The 20747-nt window shown below is 36.4% G+C and overlaps 1 protein-coding gene across 1 annotated transcript in view; it reads left to right on the forward strand.

Annotated features, from left to right (window-relative positions):
- The window catches only part of POF1B (POF1B actin binding protein), a 135306-nt gene extending 118627 nt beyond the window's left edge, over window positions 1–16679 (forward strand). Inside the window, exons 16-17 of the mRNA XM_056124182.1 lie at window positions 11285–11399; window positions 14539–16679. Coding sequence (XP_055980157.1) covers window positions 11285–11399; window positions 14539–14544 — 121 coding nt within the window. The 3' untranslated portion in view covers window positions 14545–16679. The remainder of the gene's footprint in view (window positions 1–11284; window positions 11400–14538) is intronic.
- The last annotated feature ends 4068 nt before the right edge of the window (window positions 16680–20747 follow it).

A 20747-nucleotide genomic window follows, 5' to 3' on the forward strand; every position in this document is an offset into this window, starting at 1 on the left:
ATAATTAGCAAGTGTAATTCATTCCAAGTATTCTAAAATGTATCAAATAAAATATAATAAACTATAAAAACAAAAGGAAGAGTAAAATATGTGATTATATCAATTGATGTAAAAATTGCCTTTGATAAAATTTAATGTTCTTTCATGATTAAAAACTCAACAATAATAACATCCTAGTAGAAGAACACAATATTGCATGGTTTCTAATGTAAAAGCTAATTCTATTTACAAAATCATTAATGCAGAAAGCTTAACTAGCAACAACAACTTAGTAAACCCTCAGATAATGACTTATTGTCCCCATGGTGTTGTAAAACAATCTTCACAAATTTTATTTTACTCAAGTTTTTTTGATAATTCCAATAGCCATTTAATGATAACAAGCAATATCAGAGAAATTATTTTGGGCCTACTATGGGGTCAGACTTGAGGGGTGGTAGGGAAAATGGGAACAGTGGTCAGGGGAAGAACACAATGGTGATAAAGTTGCTGTTAGAATATTGAATGCTTGTAAAAAACTCATCATAAACAACTTTGTAAACCACGGTGCTTAAATAAAGTGGAAAAAAACAGAAAACTTACATAGTACAGGGGATGATATGTTTTCCTTGCACGCAACCAACCCAAGTTTGATCCCTGGCACCCAATACAGTCCCCTGATCCATGGCAGGAGTGATCCCTGAGTGAAAAGTAAATCATGAGAACAGCCAGGTGTGGACCCCCCCCAAGATAAATTAAAACACCAAAACAATGAAATAGAAGAAAAAGAAGTTAAAAAGTCTACTCCACTTACAATATAAAATAAACAAAGAAAAAAAAACCTTAAATACCTAGAAATAAACTTTCAGAAGGTAGAGCTGGAGAGAGAGTAGAGATCTCAGGGCACTTTCCTTGCATAACACTGACCTGGGTTTGGTTCCTGGCACCTACCGGTTCCCTGAGCACTGTCAGTAGTAATCCCTGAACTCAGACCCAGTAGTAAGACCTGAGAACCATTGGGTGTGGCCCCCCAAAAAACAAGTAGATAAATAAAATAAAAGATGATGCACATTGAAAACTAGATTAATATTGAATGAAATAGGACACCAGGAAAAAATATATTTCCTATTCATGATTTAGAAGAGTTATAGTTGTCAAAATGACTGCCTTTTCAAAAACATTATAGAGATTCATTCCAGAAAAAATTCAGTGACAATCTTCAAGGACTTAGAACAAATTATATTCAAATTTATATAAAATCATATAAATTTTTGTGTGTGGACCACTCTCCACACACTTGGACGAGCCTCATGCATAAAAGAACTGACAGAGGAACCCAGGTGTGTGGGACCCGGGGCTGAGATCTCCAAGCCTGCACAGTTTGGGACTGGACCTGCCAGTAACTAGACAGTTACACCCACCAACTGCCGTGTAACTCCAACAACGGCCAGGATCCAGAGATCATCACACTCAGCTCCTAGGAGAGAACAAGGCAGAGTCTCCTACCCTATGCCTGACTGTCTCCACCAGGGCCCAACAGCTGAAGACCAACGAGGCCCAGCCAAGGCCATGCTGGGACCACTCTCCACACACTTGGACGAGCCTCACGCATAAAAGAACTGACAGAGGAACCCAGGTGTGTGGGACCCGGGGCTGAGATCTCCAAGCCTGCACAGTTTGGGACTGGACCTGCCAGTAACTAGACAGTTACACCCACCAACTGCCGTGTAACTCCAACAACGGCCAGGATCCAGAGATCATCACACTCAGCTCCTAGGAGAGAACAAGGCAGAGTCTCCTACCCTATGCCTGACTGTCTCCACCAGGGCCCAACAGCTGAAGACCAACGAGGCCCAGCCAAGGCCATGCTGGGACCACTCTCCACACACTTGGACGAGCCTCACGCATAAAAGAACTGACAGAGGAACCCAGGTGTGTGGGACCCGGGGCTGAGATCTCCAAGCCTGCACAGTTTGGGACTGGACCTGCCAGTAACTAGACAGTTACACCCACCAACTGCCGTGTAACTCCAACAACGGCCAGGATCCAGAGATTATCACACTCAGCTCCCGGAAGCGCGCGGCCGCATTTGCGGCCGCGCGACCTCTTATCATCTCATTCCTAATTTGGTCAAACTGGCAGGCTACCAAATGTAACATGCCCACACGGCAGAGTCTGGCAAACTCCCCGTGGTATACCCAATATGCCAAATACCAGTAACAATGATGGGTCTCATTCTCCTAACCCTGAAAAAAGCCTTGAATATGGCACTTTAAAAAAAAAAATCTCAGGGCTAGGACAACAGGGTGGTCGTGATCGTGATCGTGATATAAAATCATAAGCTTCCCTGAATAGTAAGCAATTCTGAGGAAAAAAATGGGGATTATTGCATTTTTAATTTAAATTACACTATAAAGCTGGAGCAATAGCACAGCGGGTAGGGCATTTACCTTGCACATAGCTGAATTGTGTTCGATTCCTCCATCCTTCTCGGAGAGCCCGGCAAGCTACCGAGAGTATCTTGCCCGCTCGGCAGAGCCTGGCAAGTTCCCCGTGGTGTATTCGATATGCCAAAAACAGTAACAACAAGTCTCACAATGGAGACGTTACTGGTGCCCGCTCGAGCAAATCGATGAAGAATACTATAAAGCAATATTTTTTGTATTCATCATTATATTTATTTTTAACATTTGTTTTTTTTTATTTATTTTTTACTTATTTATTTATTTTTATTTTTAGTGAAACACCATGAGGTACAGTTGTAGATTTACAATTTTTTGTGCTTGGGTTTCGATTATACAATGATCAAATACCCATCCCTCCACCAGTGCCCATTTTCCACCACCATGGATAATATCCCTCCCACCCCCATCCCTCCCATCTCACCCTGCCTCTGTGGCAGGGCAACCCCTTGTGTTCTCTCTCTCCTTTTGAGTGTTGTGGTCTGCAAAAGAGGCTTTGAGTGGCAAACATGTTCAGTCCATAGTCTACTTTCAACATGCATCTCCCCTCCTGGGAGGATCCTCCAAACACCCTTTATTTGGTGCTCCCTTCTCTATCTGAGCTGCCCTTTCCCCTAGAATGCCTGGCTGGCCTCTAAGCTATGGAGTAATTCTCCTGGTGTTGATCTCAGCTGTTCTTGGGTATTAATCTCATATTTTGTTTCTACTATAAAGCAATCTTAATGAAATAGTATGGTACTAGGATATGGGCTGGAGCGATAGCACAGCGGTAGGGCGTTTGCCTTGCACGCAGCCAACATGGCCGACCCGAGTTCGATTCCTCCGCCCCACTCGGAGAGCCCGGCAAGCTACCGAGAGTATCTCGCCCACACGGCAGAGTCTGGCAAGCTCCCCGTGATGTATTCGATATGCCAGACACAGTAACAACAAAGTCTCCAATGGAGACGTTACTGGGCCCGCTCAAGCAAATTGATGATCAACGGGAGGGCCTTTACTTTACTTACCTTACTTACTAGGATAAAAGTAAACCCTCAGACAAATGCAGTAGAATATCTTACAAATGAATGTTCAGATTTATGGACAGTTAATCTAGTTAGCCTAGTTGGACAGTTAGCCTAGTTTTTTTTTGACAGTTAGCCTAGTTGACTGAATTGGAGGAAGGACATTTGCTCAAAAATTAGTTGGGAAAATTATATAGCCACCTGCAAAAATATGAAATTGAATTTGATCTCACACTATACAAAAATCCAATTTAAAATATATTAAACGAATTTTAAATATAAAAGGAAAATATATGAAATACTTTTAGATAGACCAAAATCCATCAAGTACGTTGATAAAAATATAGGCAGATATCATAGATCCAGAAAAACATAGGTCCAAAACAAGAAGTTCATAGATATTTTCACTGATTTTATTTTATTGGCTAAAATAACAATAAAAAATAAATGGGATGACATCAAATTTAAAAGTTTTATCATGGCAAAAGAAACTTGTACTAAAATAAAAAACACTGCCAAATGGGAGAAGATATTTGCAAACAATACTAGATAAAGTAGTATATTAAAAATATAAAGCACTCACAACGATCAGCAACAGGGCTGGAGTGATAGCACAACGGGGTAGGGCATTGTCCTTGCAGGTGGCCGACCTGGATTCAATTCCCAGAATCCCATATGGTCCCCCGAGCACCTCCAGGAGTAATTCCTGAGTGCAGAGCCAGGAGTAACTTCTGAGCATTTCCGGGTATTACCCAAAAAGAAGAAAAAAACAGATTAGCAACAATGAAGCACAATAATCCCATTGAAAATGGCAAGAAGAAATGATCATATTTTCCCAAAGAGAGCATATGGACATCCAATAGGCATATGAAAATGTGTTCATTTTCACTCACTATCAGGTAAATGCAAATCAAAACAACAGTGACATATCATCCATACATCAGTGAAAAAGGCATTTATCAAAAAGACTGAAAACAACCAATATTGGTGGAGATATGGTGCAAAGGAACCCTCATTCACTATTGGTGGCACTATTGTTGATTCAGCCTCTATAAAAAACATTATGGATATTTCTCAAAAAAGTAAAAGTAGAAGACTGGACAGAAAGTACCAGGGTTGAAATACTTGTCTTTCACACATTCGATGCCTCTTCAATCCCTATCACTGTGTATGGTCTCCTGGTATAGTCAGGGTTTTTTTTCTGATCACAGAGATGGAGTAGGCCATGAGCACTTTTATGTGTGGCCCACTCCTTCAAAAGCAAGAATAGAGCTTTCACATGACCCATCAGTTCTACTTCTTGACATCTACCCCCCAAACATATGAACTCCCATTTGAAAAGATATATGCACACCCATGTTTATCACAGTGCTTAGTGAAATAGTCAATATTTTGAAATAACCCAAAAATCCAGTGATACATTAATGTATAAAGCAATTGTGGCAATATGCACAATGTAATACTATGCAGCCATCAGGAAAATAAAACCATGCAGTTTGCTGCATCTTGGATTGAATGGGAGGGTTTCATATTAAGCAAAGTAAGTCAGATGGTGTGTGAAAAGTACCAGGTGATATGATCCATCTGTGGTATTAGAGAAACCAAACAAGAGAACAGAAGGTATAAAATAACGTCAATCACCTGGCTCTGGTTTATAGCTCTGAGAATGCCAACTAAGTTTGTGACTGGGTGTAGAAGTATGATGAGGTGCACAGAAATGTAACATAAGTTCATTAGTGGAGGGTCTTAGGCACTTTTCTGGGTGTGAAATAAAATTACCAGTGCATAAAAAATGTCTAGGGGCCAGAGAGATATTACATTTCCTTGAACATTGTTGACCAAGATTCGATCCCTAGATCTCCATATGGTCCTTGAAGCACTGGCAGGAGTCTGTGGACAAAGCTAGGAGAAAGTCGTAAGCACATCTAAGCACATCTGAGTGTGACCCACAAACAAAAACGAACTCATACGTCTAATTTCACTACTGTAAACTTGTGACCCTAAGTATAATACTTAATTTTTCAGTGAGTTTATTAAGGTGGGCATGTTAAGACAGTAGGAGAAGGCCTTTAGACATTGGTTGAGTTTTTGCTAATACTGGTGGTGGGTGTAAAGTGGAACATCATCTGCCTTGAAACCCTATTGTTAACAATATTATCAATCATAGTGCCTAAATAAAAATTGGAGAAAAGTAACCCCAGATATAAAAAATTAAAATACAAAGTAAGAAAGTGACATATAGATGCATTTTTCTTTTATAATTACCCTAGAATCTTGTGTGAAATGAAAGTAACAAGCGTGGATACGCCTATTGTTTTATGTTTCTCAAGGAATTTGTTAATTACATCTACTTTGTCGAGGATTTTGGTATAAAGTAATCACAGCATTTTTATTTTCCTTTTAAATACAGTGATATTACTATTTATTTTTTAAAAAATAACTTGTAGGGCCAGAGAGATAGTACAGCAGTTAGGTTGCTTGCCTTGGAAGTGGCTAACCAGGGTTCGATCCTTAGCATCCTATATGGTCCCCTGAGCACCATCAGAAGTAGCTCCTGAGTGTAGAGCCAGGATTAGCCCTGATCATCATCGCGATGGTCCAAAAAGAGAACAAAATTTAAAAAATTTGCATTTAGACGCAATTGGCATACAACATCATATTAGTTTCAGATGTACAAGATAAATACTTGGCATATATAAATGTATATACCAGAAAATAATTAGCATGATAATTCTATTCCATCACCACAGAATTGTATTTTTCTTGCATTGATATCTTGATTTGATAATTGTATTTTTCTTGCATTGATCTACTGCTTTAGCAACTTTAAAATATATAATAAATTGCTAACCATAGTTGCCATGCTGTACTTTGTATCCCCAGCACATATTTTATAAGAGAAAATTGTTCCATTAGACTGAATTTACCTATGTTGCCTACTCCTCATACTTTCCCTGTCACTAGAAACCACCGATGTGTTCCCTATAAGTTGATATGGTTTTTTTTATCATATTTTTAAATTTTATTTTCCCTTACACTTTATACAAACAGTGTATTACAAAGTTGTTTGTGATGATTTGTTACAGGCATTCAATATTCGAATACCAATACTACCACCATTACACCTTCCCTGCACCATTGTCTCCAAGTTTCCCAACAACTCCTTAAGTCTGCCCCCATAGCAGGCCCTCAATAATTTATTTTATATAGTTTGTTATCAATAGCTTACTAACAGAATGATCAAAAAAATGTTTGAAGAAAGTTAGTGAAGACTTCTTTATCTTACCATGAAACACTAAGTCCGTGTATAAGAGATTACTAAGACGTTGCTACAAGTAAAACCTTCTATGTTTATAGTTTGTTAATTGAGATTGGTTGCCTTCTACATACAACCTTATGTGCTACTCCTGTTTTATGGTTTACAATAATTTCTTTGACTTACCAGAGTCTAACCTCAAATAATGTATCTCATCAAGTATGAAATACAAACTTTATCAGGGCATGCTTAAATTTTCCCTACCTAATTACCTAATTTTTGTTATTTTTATCATAGATATACAGTAGTCTTATCTGTTTTGATGTTTGATGGATCAATGAATTGTTTTTTTTTGTTTGATTTTGGGCAACACTTGGCTCTGTGCTCAAGAATCATTCTTGGTGGTGGTCAGTGGGATGCCAGGGATTGAACCTGGGTCAGCGGCATACAAGGTGGCTGTACTATGCTTTGGTGCCAAATCAAAGAAGTGTACTTTAAAAAAATTATAGTCTCCTGAGCAGTACTGAATGCCACCAGAGCCACTGTAATGGAGGTGGACCCCAGTGGATACTGGAGCTTCTGTATCTCAGGAATGTGCTCTGGCCCAGGACTTATATCCATGGCTTCCTAGATTATTATTTTAATTTTATAGTCAATTATTTATTTTATTATCATTGAGATGACAAGATTTATAATCATGATGTTTATGTTTTCGTATTTAAAGTACCAACAAAGTGCAAAATATTTCCACCACTGTATCTAGTCATTTCTAGACAACCCCCTCACTTCCCACCTGTCTACACTCCCAACCCACATGGTGACCTCAGTTCTGTCAAAGTCCAAGGGTTTGTTTTCATTGGACATTTGTACATTCCCTAGGTTTATGTAACAAATATGAATGCGTGTCAATGTCATCCAGCATTTGTACTGACTTATTTTACTTAGTATGACCCTTTTAGTCCCATCTAATTTGTCACAAAATGCAAGATACCAAGATACCATCTAGTTTTACATCTGAGTATTCTATTTTATATATATATTTGTATATGTATATATACACTCTATTATATATCACATATATACATACTATTACATATAACAATTTCTTTATTCAATATTACATACTATTACATATTCAATTTCTTTATTCTATTTGTAGGGCACTTGCATTTCATATCTTAGACATTGTAAATAGTGCTTCAGTTAACATGTCCATCTATCTTTTTGAATGAATGACTTGTGTCCTGGTAAGGAGACCTTGACTTTTGTCACTATCCAGCAATATGGGTATTCGCTCCATTTCATGTTTATCCAAAATGTTTCAGTATTACCTTTAACAAGTTTGAAAATTTACCAAAGGTCTACAATCATGCTTATCCTTTGAAAGGTTCGTTCTAAGTTTGAATGGGTATGTTGATCTGCCTGGTGTACTTGATTTCTGGAAGCCTTGAATACTTTTTCACTTGTTTCAAGCATATGGACATTGGTGACTAGAGAACTGGGGCTTGTACATGTCCAAAAATAGTTGTGAACCATATTCACTCAATCTTGGGAAACTTAGGCTTCAAATCATCAATGCTCCATAGTGCTGAGCACTGACTATGAAGGTCTACATACAGCAACAATTGGCAGCAATTGGTGGTTCTACGTAGTCTTTCCCTAACAGACACACATTTGCTCTGTTCATAGAGTGGTCTGTCCTAATGTCTAAGTGTGTGGATAGCATTCTATCTGGTCAACTGAACTAGAGACAGTTGGAGTCTCCATCTCCACACTTTTCTCAAGAACTGAATGTCCTTTCATCTGGTGTGGGTCCCTTGACAGATGGTACTGCTTCAAGAAGTGTGGCCTTCTTTGTAATAGATAACAGTGACTGGGAAGGACTGGGTATTTTGGTTTGGCTAAGTGTCACACAGGTCCCAGCTTGCTCTGCTACTGGCTTGAGATGGAGGGGTTCATCTAAAGAATGGAGAGACCCTGCCATTCTGCCAGCAGTAAGAGACAGTGTTCATTCTGTCTTAGGGTCCAATTCTTAGTCACGTTTCCATATTCAATGAATGTGAAAATCTAACTGGCTATCTAGGTTTTCAGTGAATGTGAATGTGAGAACCCAGCTGGGACCTCTGCAGAAGCCCTCCGGTTCTGCAGTACATTAGAAACTTGCAACTGAAAACTGTTCCTGGGCAATTGGGGCCCAAACTACACTGCACTCTTCCATGTGCCTTCTATTCCATTCTATTTCTTCACTTTTCTTATAATTCCACAAACGGGGTTCCTCTCCTTAGGGGAACGGCTAGATTCAGTGACATTTACTGCTAAAAGCAGCAGGTTCCATATTTATTTTTATGAGGGTATAGTTTGACCATGAGATAGAAGTGTGCTCTAAGAATTCTTTGTCTGGCCTCCGCCAATAGTAAATATTTATAGATCAGAGAGATAGCACAGGGTTTAAGACACTTACCTTGCACTCCCCCAACACTGGTTCAATCCCCAGAAATGCATATGGTCCTCAGAGTATCATCAGGGGCATAGATACAGGAGTTAGCCAAGAGCAACTCTGGGTTTAACCTCTTGCCCCCAAAAGAAGCAATATTTACAATATCTTAAGTGCCTAATTTTATGATAAACTTTTATTCATCACATATTTATCATTTAGGGTGTGCTTTTCATTGTTTTCAATCCAAATTTACATGATATTATTTCCCTCCTCCTGAAGGATTTCCTTTAATATTACCTGTTATATTGCTCTGCTGAAGACTTAGCTTTTTAGTGTCTGGAAACAAACTTACTTTCCCTCCACTATTCAATGCTATTTTTCCGTCTATAAAATAGTATATAAATTTTCTTCCTTTCATCCTTAATATGCCTTCCACCTGTCTTCTGACTTTAGCTGTACTTGACAAAATTTTTTCTGTTTATCTTATGGTTTTTCCTGTGTGGATAAATAAATGTGTGGATGTTCTCCTATCTCTAGGTATTTGTAGTATTCTCTTGTTACCATTGATTTTCCAGAAATTTGATAATAACATGCATCTCTTTGTTCCTCTTCATTATTATTTTTCTAGTGGTTTACTGAACTTTTTGGGTGTTTGTGATTACAGCTTTAACCAAATTTAGAAACAATTTGGTAATTATTTCTATTACATTTTTGTGTTTTGCCAATTCTGTTGGATCTTAATTACATGTGATTAAAATAAAGTTGAGAAGACCTGATGTTTTCTATAGCTAACTCATAATCTTGGTTTTTGCATTCATATAGCCTCATGGTGTTTTTTTTTATAATTTTAGTCTATTTTCAAATATAACATTTTTCTTTGGTGTCTAATCTATTATCTCTTATAATATAATTCATATTTTTGTAGGTCATGTTCTTTACATGGGGCTGGAGCGATAGCACAGCGGGTAGGGTGTTTGCCTTACATGCAGCCAACACAGCCAACCTGAGTTCGATTCCTCTGCCCCTCTCAGAGAGCCCGGCAAGTTACCGAGAGTTATCTCAGCCCGCACGGCAAAGCCTGGCAAGCTACCCGTGACGTATTCGATATGCCAAACATGAGTAACAAGTCTCACAATGTCACTGGGCCCGCTCGAGCAAATCGATGAACAACGGAAGGACCATGACCGTTCCTTACATAACCTATGGTTTTATATTTTTTTATATTTCTAATCTGACAATATAGCTGTTTTATCTGCCATTTCATATATGCTCATATTTACTTACTTATTTGATTCATTTATAAAACTTATTTGATTCATTTATAAAACTGAATGTGCTTTAGAGATACAATGCTACAATTACTACCCAATACAAAATGTTTCATTTTTTGATCTGATTTTACTGATTTTTCTCTTTATTAATGTCTTGTTTCATTATATTTTACTGAATGACTTGTATGGTAATATTATATACTTGATTTTTAGAATTTTAGGGTTTCACTTATTATTTACAGTGATGTCTGAGATGATATTTGTTCTTGGAAAGAATTTAATTTTTTACAATATTTCCTTTAAACTCTATTAGAACAATTTGTGATCTGATACTATTATCATCTCACTACTAAGGCAAAACTTCTGTAGTCTCTATCCGACGGCCCTCGTATTAGTAATTGTTTCCACTTTGGTTATTGGAAAATAAACTCACTTCCCTGTGTGAGAGCTTGGGATTTTCAGCTTTCTTCCCTCAACATCAGTAGCTTCCATTATGATCAACAATAGTCAAAGACCTGTGGAGAACTATCAGCTAGTCTCTCCCTATCTATTTATGTATTTTCTTTTTTATGGCTTTCTGACACAAATGCTTGATGACTTGGCAAGCGCTTGACTTAAATTCTATCACCTTACTTTTGTGACTTCTCTGGAATCACTGTTTTGTACTGCCAGTGTTCTATCATTGCCAGAATTACGTATTTCTTACTAATCCTTTGAAAATAACAGCAAAGCTATTACATTAGAAAGGATTTGGTTTAAAGAAATAGTTCAAAGTTTTTAAAAAAGCAAATTAATTATAAAGATAATTAAGCTGAGAGTGACTAAAATGTATGAAGTATTTCTTGTGCAGCTTATAAACTAACTTTTCTTCTTTATAGGTATAGGACACAATATCCTATTCTAGGCCTCCTCTATGATGACTATGAATATATACCACCAGGTAGTGACACACAGACTATTGTTATTGAGAAAACGGAAGATAAATGGAGTTGTGTAAGTTCACTTGCGTATTTGTAATCAACAGAAAATTCTAGCAAAATGTAGCAATATACCAAAAATAAACAAAAATCTCAGAGTTTTTTTCTATGAAGACATGTTTCTCTAGCTGGAAAGACAGAATGGATTAAGGCACATGCTTGCATGTGGTCTGTTTTGGTTCACTCTTTCATGGATATTGCCTGAGAATTTCCAAGGATGATCCACAGGAGTGGGAGTATACCCTAAGCATCAGTGTGTGTGGCAAAATATCTGCAACTATTCCCAAAATGATGTTTCTTTTATTGCTACATATAGTAGGAATTAAAAAATATCTTTAAAATGAATCATGTATGAGACAATACAATCGGTTGTCCAAACTATGATATACTAGGTATGATTTTTCATTCCAAAGAGAAAAGTGACTAACATTGACAATATACTATTAATTTTATTTCCTTGCGTGTATTAGGGACTATTGAGCTAATTTCAGGTTTTCCAGAAGTTAGGTTTGTTTCTCCTAATGCAGGTAAAAAAGTGGAAGACATTTATAGTAATGAGGATGGAGATAAGGCATGATTTTCCAGAATGTCTTAAAATTTTGATATATTTATATATATGTGCATATATAGTAAGTTACTAGGATTAATAAATAGGGTGTATTTCTTTCTAAATAAAGAATGCTGTCACAATTTACATTTTGTAATGCCCTCAGATATGAATATGAATATATAATATGGGACTTTATTATTTTTCTAAGAAGTCCAATATATTGCTAAAAGGTAGGATTACTAATACATTTTCTTGTAAATGACTTAAAACTAAATATATATGTATATATATTTATTTTATTGTATCTTTAACTTTTGAAGCAGTACCCATTAAACATGGACTAGGTGCAGACTTATTTGTTTTCACAACTGGAGACTGAATACTATTGGTATTATCTAATGAGTGGAAGCCAAGTATGCGGCTAAATATCCTAAAATGTGGAAGAAACAACCCCACAACAAAGAATTATCTATTCTAAAATGTTAATACTGTTGAGGTTGAGAAACCTTGCTAATACAACAGAATGACCTGGGAATTTACTCAATAATATACCAGTGCAAAGAAATTCTAAGAATATGCCATCAATCAGTTATGAAAATATATGATATCCGTCAATTGCAAGGGACAGAGAGAATGTTGAGAATTTCAGCTCTAAAAGCATATGTAACTTGACTTTAACATTTGTAAAAAGTAGTCTTTTGTTGTGCTAAATATCTTTAAAAAATCAGAAAAACTAATCTATGGTTACTAAAGGTACTAATTGGTTATCTTTGATGGAGAGACTAATGGAAAAAGGGGCGTAAGGAGGATTACTAGGGTATCAATATACTGCTGTTTCTTTTTTTCTATTGGTTTTTGGGCCACACCCATCTCCTCTCAGGGTTTACTCCTTGCTATGTACTGAGGGATCACTTCTGACCATGCTGGGATGATATGTAGCATTGGGGATCAAACCCAGGCTGGCTGCATGCAAGGCAAGCACTTTACCCACTATATACAACTCTCCACCCAAAGTGATGTGTTTGCATGTGTGTGGGGGATTCACATATATATTTAGTTGGGAAAGTTGATTTATCTCTATGCTTATATGTACCCTGTTTAGATCTGTTTTATATTTGTATAGAAATCTTAAGTATACCAGGACTGAAACTCAAGTAGTGAAGCACATGCATACTATATAGCATAAATGATGCTCTATGTATGATCCTGGGCATGTTCAACTCAACAGCAACACCAAGTGCAATTATGGTGGTCTTCAACCAACTCAGAGCCTAAGCACTCAGACCCACACCAACAGGATGCACAGAGCACTGTAGAGACTGACCTCTATAAAAAAGATACATTTTCTGTGATAAGAAATGAATATACAAATGTCAATTATTCTGAAAAACTTTGAAGAACTTTAAAACTCACACTACACACAAGCACACACACATATATACAGACAATAGAGCTAAGCATCTTGTATTAAAGAGCTAAAATTTTTCTTTAGAAGAAGCCAAACATTTGGAGTAATTTTTTAAAAATTTTTATTAGTGAAACACCATGAGGTACAGTTGTAGACATAAATTTTTGTGCTTGGGTTTCAGTTATACAATGATCTAGTACCGATCCCTCCACCAGTGCCCATTCTCCATCACCACTGATCCCAGTATCTCTCCCACTCCCCATGCCCTCCTCATCCCACCCTGCCTCTGTGGCAGGGCATTCCCTTTTGTTCTTTCTCTCCTTTTGGGTGCTGTGGTTTGCAAAAGAGACATTGAGTGTAATTTTTGAAATCATTGAAAATTATAGTTTTGAAGTCCTTCTCCATCTAAAATCAAATATTCAACTCCCAAAACAAAAACATTTTGAGCTATGACATACACTGTCTTTCTAAGGTCATTACTGAGCAATCACTTATTGCTAACCATTGACAGATAAAGGTTCTTGATAACACAAGAGCCAGGTGAAGCAGTAACAAAAGTTAACATCGGATGAAACTGATGCTGAAATTTAAACTGATATACAATTGTTTTTTGGTGGTATCAGTGTGAGGACCTGTCAAATAAAGGATCTCTAGTAGCCATTACTTTCCTCTCCATGAAAAATATGCATGAGGGATCAGAGAGATAGTACAGCAGATAAACCTTTTGCGATACGTGCAACCAGCCTAGGTTCAACCCCCATCACACATGATAAGCACCACATCAGTACTACCAAGGCATGATTCCAGAACACAGCTAAATGTGGCCCCAGAGCAAAAACAACTGTAGCAATAAATATCAAACTTTATTTATTAAGTCTATAGAGATTATCAAGTTCAAAGTATATTTAGATTAATTTATATGCAATATCTGCTTTAATAGAGAAATTTGGACATGTTTGACACCTAAGTATTATACCAAAGAAGTGTATTCAATCTTTCCCCTCTCCTTAGAGTCATCATTTTAAAACCATAATAAAGTTAGAATCTATGATTTACTGAATAAACATACCACAACTGAATAAAAATACCACAGAAATTGCAGTATATTAGTGTACATATTTAACTCATTTTACATAATTGTGTGTACAATGGCATTTTGAATTGTGAACAAGTTGTAAACTGTATTTTCTTTTCTAGCCATGAATGAATCTCCAAACCAAAGAAGTTTTTTGAGTGTGTCTGCATTAGTACTTTATTATTTTTCTATCACCAAATGCAAATCAAAAGTCTTAACCAGCGATTATCCAGTGGATCTAATGGAATGAATTAGATCTGTCGAAGAGTTTCTCTGGCCATCTGTGACACCGAATTCTGTACTATCACAGTGATGCATTCAATTTAGTAATATACAACTCCTTAAAACTTCAACTTAGACACTATACAACATAAAGTGCTGTTTTTCAATAAGGTACTTCCTAGATACTTAATTTGTCATGGTAGAGATTTTATAAGTCATTCCAGGAGATTCTCACTGATATATATGCAATAGTTACAAATATAAGTATTGTTTCTTTAATAAGAGGCTAGCCTATTTTAAAATTGAATTTCAAACTGAATTTTAAATTGAATTTTAAACTTAATTTTAAAACTGAAGTTTAAACTGAATTTTAATATTGAAGTTTAAACTGAATTTTTAAAAATCATTTTACCAAGTTCCATGGGATATGCAGCATATAGTTGCCTCCCTCCTTTAATCTTTGTGAGATGCTTTATTATATGCAACTCTTGGAGAAAAATTAAATTTCAGGTGATGGTGAATTTAATTTAGCAGGGAAGTGGGATAATAGCTTTTAAAAAACGAAATCCATTAAATACCATATATTATGCTATCAAGATTCTAAGAACCTATTAGTGGCTTGTAAAATCTGTTCTTTCAAAGTATACCTCTTAGACCTCCCACATCCTCAAACACATATAACTCTATATTATACTAGTAGGAGGAAGAAAGGTGGACTTCTTTAAAATAGTGGAATAGAAAAGACATTGCAATATTGTATAAATACCTAGGGAACAAAAATAGCAACAACAAATATTGCTCTATACTACTTAGAAAAAAGATATTTAGAATATTTAATATGCTTAGAAGTTGGTTGATTAAATTAAAATGACCTTATAAAGTAAATGCAAGAATTTTTAATACATTGGAACAAAGGAGTGAAATTTTTTTAACTTAAATTCCTCTGGCTAAAGTTAAGAATGATAAAAGTGGGGGATGGAGAGGGCACTTGTTTGTGGCTGACCTGTGTTCGATTACCAGCATCCCATTGGGTCCTTGGGCCAAGGAGCACACCTGTGTGGCCCCCCCCAAAAAATGATCAAAATAATTTGCATATGAGAAAATACAGATTAAGGTAATAAATATACTTGACCTATATATTATGAATTTGTGCATGGAAACATACAATTCTATAATATTCTGATTTTCTTCTGGTAATTGTTATACTTAGAAAATGTTAAGATAGGAAAAGATGAGGCATTATGTGAAAGCAAACCATAAAAAGAAATGTTTAATAATATTATGGGATTATTAAAATAGATATTGGTATAAAGATTAAACTCTTATTTATGTAATTTTGACAAACCTTGACAAAATGTTACTCAATTAATATACCAACATTATCAAAATTGTGTGATGTAAAATTTGATATTCTCCCTGAATTATGTGGTCTTAACCTTTTTCCCCTTCATAATGTGAAGAGTAGATTAAATTTGACTGAGTTATATGTAACGGTAACTGTTCTATATATTTTACTGAAATGTTATCCACTTATTACATGTGATATATGAAAAATGTTGTAGCCTAATAGTATCTGCTATTCTGAATATTTAAATATTCTTGAATAAAATTTAGTGTAAACAATTTAGAGCAGTTAAGAAGTCAGCACCAGTGATTTACTTAACCCATGATGTGCGTCTGTGGGTCATAAAAAGGTCCTTATTATACTTTATGGATTTAAATGTTTCTTTTACAATTTGAAATTACAGTCAATAGAAACATGAGTGATTTTTTTTCTCACAAGATTCAAATGTATCTATGAAAATTGTAAAGATGTCTTTTCATTAATGCCTGTTAATCTAATTTCTATTTGCAATGTTTTCACTTCAGATTTATCAAATAAAATGGAGATTGTGCAATGGAATGCAAAGTAATTTGATTAAATAAAATATAGATTATACTTATTTTTTTGAAGTCCTGGAGGAAACATACAAGACAGATTTTCGCCACAGCTGTACATATTTTTTTCAGAAATTTGCTATCATGTAAATGTTCATTGTTTTAATAAGTACCACTTTAAGTAAAAACAAAAATGAAAGCAAATGTCTCCCTTTTGTGGACTACTAGAGACAATTCAACACAGACTTCCTGTTGATACAAATTTTTGTTTTAAATGAAGATTGCTTACAAAACCTAGTCTTTTAGTACCATAACACACTTATTTCATATGTTATTACATAACAGAACTTTAAATGTAGTACATTTGCTTTATTTAATGATCATTATTTTGCAATATCAACACTATAAAATTTCTTGAATATAGATTTCTGTGTGTAAAGGACACAATGTGTCCATTACCAAAGTTACAGTGCTATGCCATGTCCCAATGGAACCTTCTAAACAGTCCTCCCAGAAAAACCTACCATTTCTTCTGGTAGCCACCATAATTTTCACTAAGACTAGGAGACGTTTTATTGTTTTCACTTATACCAGTTTGTTGCATTTATATTCAATATGTGAGGGAAACTAACTGATAACTGTCTTTCAATTTCTTATTTCATTTATTTCATTTAGCATAATCAACTTCACATTCTATCCATTTTGTCTCAAACGACTTGATTTCTAAATAATAAGTAAACAAAATAAATCTAAAAATAAACATATCTAATTATGCAACATAGCTCACCTTAACAGAGATTATCCCTTCTAGAATTATAATCTACAAATATATCATTATTTTGAAAATTATGTGAAAACTGTCCTTACATAGTAGCTAATACCCTACTACATACAATTACTGAATTAATTTGATTTCCACAGTACATTATATCCAATAAAAACTATAAAGCATATTATGTTTATACTAGGATAAAAGTAAATATAATTTTAGGTAAATACATCTTATTTAAAATCTTTAAAAAATTTAGAGTGACAAAACAAGGCAAGCCTTTTAGATTACAAAGGAGCACTAAAATTTTTATGATGGCCAGGCAGTCTTTATAATCTAGGATCTGTCTCCAGACAATGAAATATTGTTAAGCCCAGGCATAATCCTTATGTTTGGCTTCCAATCCATTAATAAAAAAATTTTTATTAAAGTTTATGTTTAAGAGATAATTCATGTTAAAGGATGACGAATGCTATATAATGCCTTGATTCCATAGCTAGTTGCTAACACAACAAATGATCAACATTCCTAGGTCTTCTGTATCAAAATATAATAAACCAAGCAAATTTCTTAAAATCAAATATAGAGGATTTTGAGGCAGTTGCCTAAACTAGTGTGGTGATTTATGAGTAGTGCTGAATCTAGGATGGCAAGTTCTGGACTCCAAATGGATATGACAAGAAATTATCTTGTGGGTTAAATGCAATGTTTTTGATCTTGCCAATTATTTTCTTGGATGTAGGAATATTAAAAACCACGCTTCAACTTCCTTCATTTTTTAAATTTCTGGGATAAAAAAATGTATGAGAGTTGCTTCAAATGAAACCAGAAGGGGAAGCAGGCTTCAAAATAAATCAAAGGTAGTTGAATAAAGGTAGTGATAAAACATCTCAATAAAACAAGATTGGCCATAAAGTGCAACTGCTATGACTGTATTGACGTTTATTAGTTTTTTGTAAATGCAGTTGAATTTTTTCATATATTCTCATATCAGACATATCTGTAGTGAAAGTGCAGATTCATCTATGTGAAACATGAGCTGAATTTGAGAGCCCTACTTGAGTACTAATTCCCAAATACTTTCTTCTCTATCATGGTTTAGGTTACTAAAAGTGATGATCAGACAAAACCATTTTCACAAAGTAACTCTAAACTGCTCTGAAAAATATGCCTTTTACAGTAATTCTCAAATTATTTCCTCTGTGCTAGGGACATGGCTCAAATGGCCCTGTCTTGGCATGGCAGAGGACTAGAACTGATCACTGGTAATGATGGTTCCCCAAGACCCAAACACCTCAGCAACACTAAATATGGTTCAAACCACCTAATTATTTCCCCTTCTTATGAAGGCACTCGAGTCCATGTTTGGTTATTTTTTGCATATAAACCATGCACACTATCTACTTTATGGCAAAATCTATTTTAAGGCATTCTTTAGTTTTAAAGATGTTTTTTGAGTCTGTTTTTGAGTTTTTTTAGTAGCCCCTCTCAAGCAATGTTAAAGGACCTCTGGGGCACCCCTGGCTATTTTCAGCCTGGCTGCATGGGTCTGATGCTTGTGCAGGGATCAAACTCTGTGTCACATGGTTTAGCCTTTTGACCTATTTCTCCAACCTCCTTAACCTTCTTTCTTAGGTGAGATTTTCTACTCAATTTGTAAGTGAAAGAAAGAAATAAAATATCCAATTTCTAGTTTAACTATGTCCATGTATAATTTCAATAACTTCTTTATATAGCTCTTTGCATTCCGTGGCTCAACATAATTAATCACTTGAAGTGCCATTACTCATCTATTTGCTCGAGCGGGCGCCAGTAACGCATTCATCCCTGTTGCGTGCTAGAGTAGCCCAATGGCGTCTGCTCGTTCTAGGAACACGAAGAGCTTCAAACTGATCGTTCAGGATCTTGATGAAGAAGTCTGACAATCTTGTAGGTGGGTGGCCACACGGTCTTTTGACGTTCTGTGGAATCCAGTCAGTAACAGCTCTAGTCCAGCGGTTGTCTCCAAATCTCATTACGTGTCTAGCCCATCTGATTTTCGATGCCTGGGCAAAAGAGACAGTGTCCCTGATTCTTGATCGTTGACGGAGGTTGGAAGTCCGAATTCTTTCTTCCACTTGAGTGAAGTGTGTTACTACAAGCATAACTCTTTCGATTCCTCTTTGGGAGAACCAAATAGTGTTCTCATCCTGTTTTTGTAGGGCCCAGTTCTCTGAGGCGTATGTTAATGCAGGAAGAACAGTGGAATCGAAGAGATGTGCTTGGAGACAGAGGTTATTCATTCTCTTAGCTATTTCTTCAACGCTCTTGAAGGTGTTCCAAGCCGCCCTCTTCCTCCTGCGCAAATCAGGTGCCAGGTCATTCGTCATGTTGACTTCTCGACCTAGGTACACATAACTGTTGCATTCAGAGATGGTCGTTCCATTGAGGACGAATGGAAGGTCAGGAATGAGACTGTTTCTCATAAACACTGTCTTCATGAAATTCAGCTGTAGTCCGAACTTTCCACACTCACTGTCGAAGTCGGCCAGCATTTGTGCCACTTGGCTAATGTTTGGTGATATTAGAATGATGTCATCAGCAAAGCGGAGGTGGTGTATTTGCTGACCATCTTCACTCCCACTCCTTCCCATTCCAGTCGTCACATAACGTTTGAGGGTGGCACTGAAGAGTTTTGGTGAAATGTTGTCACTCTGCCTAACCCTCCCTTGACATCGATGATTACTTCCTTGTACAACGCTGAGGTCCTGGTAGTGAATTCCTAATACAGCTCACAGAAGATCCTGATGTATTTAGTTTGAATGCTCTGATTGGCTAAGGCTTCAATGACCGCTTAGTTTCAACAGAATGAAAGGCCTTCTTTAAATCAATAAATGTTAGAACAACATCTTGAACTACGGAAAAACTTCAATGAGCTTGGTTGTTGTGTGGATATGGTCGATCGTGCTGAATCCTTTGTGGAACCCAGCTTGCTCGCATGGTTGTCTATCTAGTGTCCTGCCGATCCTATTCAGGATTGAACGAGTGAACAGCTTGTAGATGACAGACCATAGGAAGGTAGGGTGATAGTTGCCAATGTCATGGATGTCTCCCTTCTTGTACAGTAGTACAGTCCTGCTGGTTTTCCATTGGCATGGAACCTTGCATTCAGACAGGTAGCATGTGAAGAGCCGAGTCAGTGAATTGATGAGTACTAATGGAAGGTTCTTCAGGTGTTCAGTTCTGACCTTGTCAGGGCCAGGTGCTGTTCGTTTCTTTACCAACAAAATGGCGTGTCAGATTTTGGAAGGGAGAACATTGGGAACGACATATTCATCCTGCGGAATTTGGTATGTGGGCAGGTGGACGTGGCTATCGAAGATACCTGAGTAAGTCATGGATAATCTTCTCCATTTCCCTTCTGGAAGACGTGATAGATCTATCAGGATGTTGGAGGGCAGTCATCTTGGGCTTGTAGTTGGC

The sequence above is a fragment of the Sorex fumeus genome, unplaced genomic scaffold (genome assembly GCF_029834395.1).
Source record: "Sorex fumeus unplaced genomic scaffold, SorFum_2.1 ptg000050l, whole genome shotgun sequence".
NCBI classification, from domain to species: domain Eukaryota; kingdom Metazoa; phylum Chordata; class Mammalia; order Eulipotyphla; family Soricidae; genus Sorex; species Sorex fumeus.